Source organism: Nestor notabilis, unplaced genomic scaffold (genome assembly GCF_000696875.1).
Source record: "Nestor notabilis isolate BGI_N333 unplaced genomic scaffold, ASM69687v1 scaffold9865, whole genome shotgun sequence".
In the NCBI taxonomy this organism is placed as follows: domain Eukaryota; kingdom Metazoa; phylum Chordata; class Aves; order Psittaciformes; family Psittacidae; genus Nestor; species Nestor notabilis.
This window is the reverse complement of record NW_009929797.1, coordinates 38,736-49,145: the sequence shown is the minus strand read 5'-3', so window position 1 is coordinate 49,145 and position 10,410 is coordinate 38,736. Positions and strand designations below refer to the sequence as shown.

The following is a 10,410-nucleotide window of genomic DNA, read 5'->3' as shown; positions in this document are numbered from 1 at the left end:
CCTGCTCTAGTGGAAGGTGTCCCTGCCCGTGGCAGGGGCTGGAGCTGGAGGAGCTTTAAGGTCCCTTCCAACACAAACCAGACTGTGATGCTGTGACGGTTTGTGGTTCTGGGAGTTGAGCTAGTGATTGTAGAACCATTCAGGCCACAGCAGCAGCAGTGGGAGGACCCTGACAGGCCAGCACTCACTGTGTATGGAAATCTTATCACCACAAAGCCGAAGTGTCAGTGCTGCAGCTCTCCTTTACCTCCACAGTATTAAATGAGTTGCAGTGTACATCACTGTCAAAACATTTGTCCCAGGTTACTGTGAGTGACGACTTGGCTGCTATTGGACTGCTGACTGTCCACTGCCTTTCCACAAACCCCCCTTGATCAAGTATTTACTTGGCTGATTCTCAGGAGGCTTTATAACTGCACCACATTTCACATGTGGTATTAGCCTGTCAATGTGTCAATCTTACCTACACACTTTTTTACTCAGTTGATCTGTAAATACAAGTCAGCCCTAGAGAAGTCTAATTGCTGGTCAAGCTCCAACTCACTGATGCAAAGATAGGCTTTTATATTTATCTGAGAAAGAGAAGATAGGAGCAACCCACATTGAATTGTTAAAGATGCTAAACTGAAGTTCAGTTATTGACCTGGGCCTCTGCAGATGCACTTCCAGCTATTTCAAGCTGCACTGTTCAGTAAGTCAAAGCTCCAAGCTGATAAAGCCATCACAGCCTGTGGCACCTTGCTTACACTTTTGGAATGGTTACTCAAAAAAGATCTCTCTGGTGCTGCTTACAGCTTTGTTCCCCCACTTAAGTCTTTAACTTCCCATCTTCTGTGGTGACATCAGGGGCAGATCTATAAGAAGTAGCTTTGCAGTAATGCCAAGGCAGCAGAAAGAATTTGTGCAGGTAAGAGTTGTACCCCCAGGGGATGTTGAGGGCAGGAAGGTCTGAAGAATGCTTACACTGTGATCAACCCTTCCCAAAAATAGAAGAGCAAATTGGCAAGGTATGTGAGAGCATCTTGCTGAAGTTGATCCAGATCTCTGAGGGGGTGGACACTGCAGTGCTGAACACCACTTCCCAGGCAGGCAGTGCAAAGCAGGAAGCCTTATTCAGAAGCAGCTTGTGAAGGATGTGCTTCACTGGGACCAAAATAATCCATGGTGGTTGCTATGGATGAGCCAAGTTCCCCTCCTCCCTATGGGGAAAAACTTAAATAAAGGTATTTATGCTGTGTTAAACCCCATTAGAGACTCACACGGGGCACTGCATGACCTAACAGGCTATTTTATTTAGTGCAAATTGGTTTCCTTACACCCTGGAACCATTTTTGATATAACAGATGCCTGACAAACAAAACCAGCAAGAGTAGAAATGAGGTGCGACCTTTACCTTCCTCACTGCTCTCCTTGGGACCAGCTTCTTCCAAACCCAAACCAAAGAGATCCGAGTCATTCTTCAGTTTAAAGGAGTGGACTGTTGCTTTCACAGCCTGGGGTGGCTTTGCCAACGAGGTATCATCATCCGATAGTTCAGAGAGATCTTCCCGGACTGGGAATTCATCCTGGAGACAAGAGGAGGCAGACAACACCCACAAGCTTTCAACCCAAATCTCTCAGCATTTTGCACACCAAGGCATCAGATGTCAGCAGGTGGGAAGGAGGGAAGGAAATGGCAGCTGAACTGAGCTGTTATTGCCTGGAAATCAATGCTCCTCATCTCATAAGCTCTATTTCTTGCCTCGGTAAAATGCCTAAGTAGCACTGCTACTGGGAAATGTGCTCTGGTAACTAAAATCAAATTCCTGATGTAAAGGCATTAAATGAGACCTTCATCTGTGTTAGCTCAAGAGCAGCAGCCTCTAACTGCCCCAGAGAGGCACCTCAAATTAAATCTAATGGGCTGAGAACTCGCCTCCAGACCTGACAGACAAAACCTTGTTGCTGTGTAGCTCTGTGGGGTCTCCTGAACCAGAGGTAACCTGCAGCAGGGCCAAGGAAGTGGTGTGTTTGCAAAGTATCTCCCTTCGTCGAGTCAAAAGGGAATGTGCTTCCAGGGCACATTTGCCTCTTCAATGTGGGCTAAATAAATAGGATGCTGCAGAGACTGGATATCACCCAAAAATTCTCTGTCCTGACATGATGGGGATGGAAATGGAGTTTAATGATCTTGGGATTCCTGCCAACTGATCCTCTCCAGAATTCATTAACCATCCTTTCTTTCTATCCTCCATACTGCCCAAACACAGCCTTGCTCTGCTGCTGGTCCAGGCAATGCTCCTTCCTCCCTGCTGATGGTGGTGTTTTACTGCTCTGCCTGACCAGTAACCCTTGTAGGTGTCAAGCATTCACACACTGTGGGGCATCTCCCTGACACTGCTGCAATGGCAAAGCTTCCTCCCAGATCCTGTTTTCGTCATCACATGTGAAGAGAAGTAAACTTGCTCCAAATAATTTTGCTTTCACATTAAAGTGCCAAGAAAAGCAGGTACTGGAAATGCAAAACAAATGGAAAACTAATTAATAAAAAGCACGACACACAGGCAAGGGTGAAGAAACTGGGACAACCACCCTTTCTGCAGGACTCCAGAATGATGCAAACACGTCCAACACTCCTCAACACCAGCAACGGGACACATCAGGAGTGCCCCTGTGCAGCAAGTCCCATCCCAAATCATGGTTAGCAGTTTCTAGGGATTGCTCTGCTGTCTGTGAGTACAGATCACTGAAACCAGGGATATCTCCAGCCACAGAAGCAAGATCCTACCAGCCCAGAGAAGATAGCTGTGTTTTCTCCATCTTTAATACCCGATGGGTGCAGAGGGTTCTCCTGCTGCACCATGTTTTTGAGCAGCTGCCCACATGCTGAATGTCACTGAGACATTACAGCCAACCTGGCTACACTGGAAACTCCTTCCCAGATTTTCCTACTTCAGTAAGAAGCTTTGCCAAACAAATCTTGTTACAGCCTTATGATTGCTGTAGGGAGCTCACTCTCTGGCACTCACACACTTCTACATGTGAAACCTTGAGTGAAAACCCATTAGCTTTGTATTTTATACCTTGCACACTGCTGGACTGACTGCACCTTGGCCCTACTGAGAATAAACAGCACATTAAAACCCGTAAGCACAAACCTTGTTGCCATGTGGCTTCAACAGTCACAGCCTTAGTAGCTTTGTGCTTACATCAATCTCTACAGGTTGCTTAGCACCTGACGTGCTGTGAGTGCTGCTTAGAGATGGGGGAGCAATGAAAGCTCTGCTCATGAGATGCCTCAACATTTCAAGCTCAGCTTGGCAGCAGCACGTACCAACTCATGCATGTTATTTACCATTTTCTTCTTCTGGCTGTCAGAATCCTCACTTTCGAAGTCTGGGTCATCCATAACAAATGAGAGCATCTGAGTAGCTATTGGTCCCTCTTGATCACTGTCAGACTCCTCAGGCTTTTCCTCTTTGACCACTTTCTGCTTGAGAGCATGTCCTTTGCTTTGGGAAGTGGTCTTTGGGGCCTGGACTGCTGCTGGGGTTGCAGCAGCAGCAGCTGGCAGGCTGGTGCTGACCTTGCTGCTGCTGTTTCTTTCGGACCCAGAACGTGGAGGTAAAGTGTCAGGAGGCTTCAGGTCCATTGCTTTGGTCAAAACGGCTTCGTTCTGTGGTTTCAGAGAATTTCTGGAAGACCTGAGAAGAAAGAAACAAGCTGTCAGAGCCCGTCCACCCCCATTCTGCGGAGCAAAGCACAGTGACTAATTAGTAGCTAAGCCTGCCTCAGGGGCTGCATCTCCACAGCAGAGGTAGTTCATCCTAAGGGGGTGGCTGGTCAAACACATACCACTCAGGCTGAAAATAGCCCTCGAGTCCCTGTGGATGCTGCTGCAGAGGTGCCTGCACCATCTGGCCCACACCTGACTATCACCCACAGGATGTGGTATGTGAAGAACAGGATCCAGTCCATCCTTCTCCTGCACGGGGTATGGTAAATGACTTCCACTCCCTTCACAAGGCTCAACTCCTCTGTCCTCCTCACACAGCTATGAAGAGATGTTGAGGTGCTCAGTTCCCATCTCTGTTCAAACTGGAGGAAAAGGCTGGGCCATTGCCAAGCATAAACATTCCAGCGACCAGGAGCACAGTGCTCAAGGGCATGCTGCCTAGGTGTGGTGCAGAAAACACTGCACAGAGCAGTCCCAGCTAAAGAAAACACAGCCCCAGCTTACAGCTGAAGGAACAGACACCAGGATTCCCCAGAGGACACCCAGAAGTCAGTGGCAGGACCCAGGAGAGGCCCCTTTGCCAGCAGAACCTCACACTTCAGCCTGTGCTTTGTACCTTTTTTCCCCCTGCTCCATGTCGATGTCTTCATTAGGTGTGGGTATGACCTTAGAGCCCTTCACCTCTTCTTCCTCTTCCTCACTGGAGAGGGTGACGTTCTTGCTGGGTACCCGTTCTGCTGCCAGCATGGATCTGCTGGGGATTTTGTCATCCAGATCCAGGTCATCTTGGAAACCTGCCACCATCGGGTTCCCCCCAGGTGCCTCTCCATCGCTGCAGAATAGGCAAGGATCAGACACAGCACCCCAGGACGTGCTGAGACAGACAGGTCTCCTCCTGAAAGCAGACTGCCACTTGCTTGGGTTTTCCAGCCAACTGCAGCGTCTGTATCCCTCAGCCCAGGGCAGTGACACTGCACCACCCATCCACTGCTCCTCATGCTTCAGCCCTGCTCCCCGTGGGCTGCAGCCATGGCACAAACCCTCTGCAGAATGGGCCACAACTGGATGTGTCACAGAGTGGCTGGAAAAGCTGAGCCTCAGTGCTACAGAGCTGCCCGCTGCTCCAGCTCTACTGGAATACCTCTGGTCCAACATCAAGGATCAGTCAATCAAACCATGGGAACTGCCTGCCTTAACCCCACAGCCTGTAATTAAACCTGATCAGACACTGCCACTCCTGGGGAATTCACTTGCAGCTATTACATTGCTGAGTTTATTTCTGTGTGTCTCAGGCTCCCTGAAGCAAGCAGGTATCCAGCCACCACAACCAGGCTTTGATATTCCTCGAATTAAATTCACCTAAGGACACGCTTTCAGAGCTGGGAGTCTGTCAGCCTCCCTGGATGTAACACAGTTACGTGCTCAGAGGCAGACTGATAAGAGCTTCACAGCTGAAATTACCAGCTGAGAATTCTTGCCTCAATGTCCGCAGGACTCAACAACTTTAATACTTTCAGAAGGATTTGCTCATGTCAGGAATACAGATATTTTCCCCAGCCTCATCTGATGAGCCTTTGCATCACCCTTCCTCATTCTATTTGCTTTATGTGCAGCAGATACCCAGCTCCTTCTGACAACCCACATAAGAGCCACTGTCCTTTTAATTGCTTGATTTGGATTGTACAAACACAGCTTCATTTGTATGCAGAGACCAAAACCTGAGATTATAGCTTGGACCACACCACATTTTAGAGGCATAAAATGAGTCATCAAAACCTAAAATCCTTAATCTGGATGAAGGTGCTGCTCCCAGTCACTAACATGCGGCCAGCACTGGAAGAGGCAGTGGAGGATAGTGTGCAGATGGGATGGGAAATGCTGAGGCCTGAACACAGTCCAGATGATTGTTATTACTCAGTCTGGCTCTTCTTATGGCCAGTTACTGGTTTACAGGTTAGTTTTAAAGAATTAATACATCAGCAAAGAGGTACTATTGTGATTTGTGACATCTGGGACACCACCCTTATGACAACTAGCGCAGCATATTGACACTGATTACAACCAATGCTTGTTTGGGTTAGTGCTCAGATCCCCCTCCCTCCTTCTGCCTTTGGTGCGGCTGCCCCTGCTCGCAGCACAGCTCCCAGCTAAGCAGAGACAGGCTGCTGAAGAGCCCCTTCATAAAACACTGCTGCTCTCATCCTGAGCCAGAGAGGAGGCATACAGCCCGTCCCACACAAAGGAGGAAAGAAACTGGTGCCCAAAGCAGCAGCCAAGGCTGGAGGAATGACGAGTGATTTCTGTGGTCTGCAAAGCACTGGCAGGGTTCCTCTGGAAATGTGCTGGAAAGCAAATGGATTGCGTCCTAAAAACGGCAGGAGTTATTCTGAACTGGTGACACTGCATTTCTCTAACACTGCATTGTTCCATGAAGCACTGGGACTCTTCAGAGATTGCTGCCACTGTCCTTCTACCACACACTATGCAAGATCTGCAGCCTGTAAAGCACTCTGAACAGGATGTTCACATGTGTCCACACACCTTGCAAGGAATGCACTGCCTCTGTCTCTAACTCACACACAAAGCATGGAGTGACAGCTTGAGAGAAAGCCACGGACTGAGCACCCGTCAGAAAAACCACTGCTGCAGTATGAACAACGCAGAGGTAGTATCAGGTTGTGGTCCTGAGGCTCCAGCTGGAAGGAATCCAGAGCATGAAAACCCAAGCACATTGCACCACTCTCTCCAATGCATTTCGTGGTGCCAAGCTAGTGTTGCTAGTGTTGAGCCAACATGCTTGCAGGTGCAGGTACACACCAAAAATGACTGAGTTTGCCAAGGCCTGCGGCTGAGCTGTTGATCAAGAGCATGCCGGGGTCTTCTCCATGCTGGTGATGGAACAAATCCTGCTGCAACATGAGTGCATGGTCCCAAACCTGGATGGACTGTGTTGCACCAGCCCTGCTGTTTGGCCACAGAGCCATCAGGATCCTCTTGCCACATCATGTTTTGGGCTAGAGAATGAGGAAAAACCCAGACTCTAAAGCAGCAGATAAAGTGAGGGAATCACACACTGCAGGATGTGGCTGGCTGTACTCTAGGGACCTCTGGATGAGGCCTGGCTGTACTCTAGGAGATGAGGGTCTCCTGCTGTGAACTGGTGTCCTCAGCTTCTCTCATTTGGTCTAGTGCAGGGGGTACCACTAGAGAAATACCAGATGGCATAAAAGCAAAGAACCAGCTCAAAGCCCTTCAGATGTAAGGACTTACCTACGGCTAAGGTAAACACCTAGTGATGCTAAGAGAGATGAGGAATCCTGTAATGTACAGCACAACCTCACTTACAGACATCTACAGCCCACCTATGGACCTGGGCCAGACCGACCCAGCAGCGGGGAAGGGGGGAGCCCCTGGAGCCAGATTAGCTCCTCCAGTGCAGTCACACACCCACTGGCTCAGGTCATCAAGCTGAAGAGCAGCAAACTAGGTTCCTAAACAGCAATCCGGCAGCTGGAACTGCCTTCCTAATGAACTGGTGAAGGAACTGATTTTGGGACTTCTCTTTATTGCTAGCTAGAGAACCATAATACACCATTAAACAAAACCCAGGACTCCATTCATCTCTGTAGATCTGTGCTGGGATTTAGTTACAGCAGCTCCAAGAGATGTCAGTAAACGCTGGAAGTCTCAGCAGGTGCCTGATCACTGCGCAAGAGTAGCCTTGTTCCAGAGGCAGGAGCACGTCCCTCACTGACAGCATGCCTGAGAAACAAAGAAGTGCTTTTTTGGTAACATTACTGCTCCATGACAACTCCTGCTCTATTGTTCAGAGATGTTATGGAGCAGGAAGGGGAAGAGTTCATAGGGCATCACTGTGAACAAACCTCCAATGTCAACAAGATGGATGAGAAATCCCAGACTTCCAAACCTCTTTCCAAAGCTCAGAAAGCAAACAAGTTCTTACACATGGAAGTAAGTCCAGCCCTGAGATCAGGCAGCAGTTCAGTCACAAAGCAGAATACCCTGCTTCCGAAAGGAGAACAAGACCTTCCCCTCTTCCCTGAGGAGTCACCCTTTATGTCATTGAGCAGCTGCAATGCATGGAGCTCTGCCTGGGGATGGCTGAGGGAACAGAGCACTTATGGGTCAGGATTCGAGAGAGGACAGGTAAAGGTGACACCAGTGTCTGGAAACTGGTTGAATGACAGAGCCCATAGGATGGTGATCAGTGACACAAAGTCTAGCTGGAGGCCAGGAACTCAGTTCTGGGTGCTCCTCAGTACAAGAGAGACATGGGCATACTGGAGAGAGTCCAATAGAGGGCCACGAAGATTATGAAGTGACTGAAGCAGCTCTCACATGAGGAAAGGTTCTCCCACATGAGAGCTGGGACCACTTAGCCCAGAGAAGAGAAGGCTTGAGGGGAACCTTATAAATGTATTTCAATACCTGAAGGAGGGTGCAAGAAGATAGAGTCAGGCTCCTTTCAGTGCTGCCCAATGACAGGACAAGAGTCAAGGGGCAGAAACTGAAACACAAGAGATTCCCTGTGAAAACCAGGAAACACTTTTTCCACTGTGAGGGTGACCAAGAAATGGCACAGGTTGCCAGAGAGGCTGTGGATTCTCCATCCATGGAGATCCAGAAAACCCATCTGCAATGGTCCTGGGTGGCCCTGGCTGAGCAGGATGACCTCCAGAGGAGCTTTCCAACCTCGGCCTGGCTGTGATTCTGTGACTGTAACTGTCTCTGGTGCACATGTGAAATGCACAGAGCACTAAGGCGCTCACAATGAGCTAACTGCAAGGCTCTTGCTTACAGACAGCAAGACAGTTCCTCTTACTTGGGTAAGAGAAGAAACCTCACAGCTTCTCAAAACACAGCCCATTCTTCTGCCACATCTTCAATGGCTCTTAGTTTTGGAGCGTACACGTGGTTACAGCACACTCAGAAGAACTGCTGACAAGCTGAGTGAGCTGAACACTCAGGTATCCGCTTAAAAGCAATCAGGAGGCATGAACATGTTTCTCTAGTATGTTCTCAGGCTTCCAGTGTTTCATTTTTAAACCCAATAAAGCCTCCATTAGGTTTGGGTGGCTTCGCAGCCACTTCAGTATTCTTTAGATCAAAGATAAACGTCTGCAGCAGCAGAGCAGCAGTTTGTTGCAACTACAACAACCTACTCCCTGCAGTAGAAGCTGACTTGGGGGTGGTGCTCACAGAACTCTTACGTTGCTCCTGGGCATCACGGGGTTGCAATTGGCATCCTGAAAAATATCTATTGCAGGTGATGGTCAGAACCGTATCTGCAGCTCTGAACTTCAGCATATCTGGCTGATTCTTGTAGGCCCCTTTTGGCAAGAAACAGAAGGTAAAATTGCCAGACCACTATGAAAACCATGCGAGCTACACAAGAAACCAGAGGCAGACAGGGATGCCAAGCTGCAGAGAAATAACAAGCCTTTGAATTCTCAGGGATGTGCTCCAAGGACTTCTCCTAGGGAAACAGAGCTGTTCTAACTGCAGATGGTTACCTCTGCCGTCAAAGGATGAAGCTGTGAACAAGCATCCTCTCTGCACTCTGTGAAAGCCCAAAGCTGTTTCATTTTCTGCCCCCACAGGCTCACAGGCATTGGAGGGTTCCCAGACTGGAGACAGAAGGCACAAGGGCATCACAGCAGCCAAGAATGTGACTCCTCTCCAACCAAGGAGCAGGGCTCTTGCACAACTGTTCGAGATGTTTGGCTGTAACACCTCTTTGCTTCCAGTGACTGATGTTCTGGAGAAGCGAAGCCTTTGTTAAAGATTCAGCCTCCCACCCCCAGCAAGAGCTGCAGCTGCAGAGCTCCAAGGACCAGTCCTTCAGCAAAGCCCAGGCAGGTCAGGCTTGGCTCGCTGACATGTCCTTGTTAATCACAGCACGGCATCCACACTCAGTTGCAGCCGAAGCAGCCCGGCAGCTCCCAGCAGCTCCTGGCAACTCCCAGCAGCTCCCGGCAGATCCCAGCAGCTCCCGGCAGCTACCACTGGGGGTTTTCTTGCTTTCTTTTATTTTCTAATACAGCACCCACATGTTTGACCAGCACCAGGGATGCTGATTCAGGCTGACCTGCAGGAGCCAGGCACCGAGCATCACACACAGCACTGATTTAAGTCATTCTGGTTGAATTGAGAGAACTATGAATCATGTCAAAGACACCAAAAGATGTACAATCCTTCAGGTTCACAGATGAGCTGTATCAGCGCTTAATGACTCTTCTGGCTAAGCCACTGTGACGACAAGAGGCAGCAGACAAGTACCATTCTGAGCCAAGGGATGCACATCCTGTGGGGACACTTAAGTCACCCCTTAAGTGCTAGTCTGCCTTCAGACAGCTCACTGCATATCCTTATGTCAGGGCAGCTCAGACACAATCCCTTTTCCCTCTTCTTTGTGTTTAAAAACATCAAAGCCAGAAAAAGGAGAAAAAAAAAAAAACAACCACAAAATCCAGCTTAGAGCAGAGCTCTGCCATTTGGAGGATGGAATCACACACCGGGTTGGGTTGAAGGGACCTTAAAGCTCATCCAGTTACAACCTCCTGCCACGTGCAGACACCTTCCACTAGAGCAGGTTGCGCCAAGCCCCTGTGTCCAAGCTGGCCTTGAGCACTGCCAGGGATGGGGCAGCCACAGCTTCTCCGGGCACCCTGTGC

The 10,410-nt window shown here is 49.2% G+C and overlaps 1 protein-coding gene across 1 annotated transcript in view; it reads right to left on the bottom strand.

The window, feature by feature from the left end:
- Positions 1-10,410, bottom strand: part of RABL6 (RAB, member RAS oncogene family-like 6) — a gene marked incomplete at its 5' end in the record, with an annotated part of 45,711 nt that overhangs the window by 1,766 nt on the left and 33,535 nt on the right. The window contains 3 exons of the mRNA XM_010015157.1: positions 1,388-1,565; positions 3,335-3,683; positions 4,332-4,547. Of these exons, the coding sequence (XP_010013459.1) occupies positions 1,388-1,565; positions 3,335-3,683; positions 4,332-4,547 (743 nt within the window). The remainder of the gene's footprint in view (positions 1-1,387; positions 1,566-3,334; positions 3,684-4,331; positions 4,548-10,410) is intronic.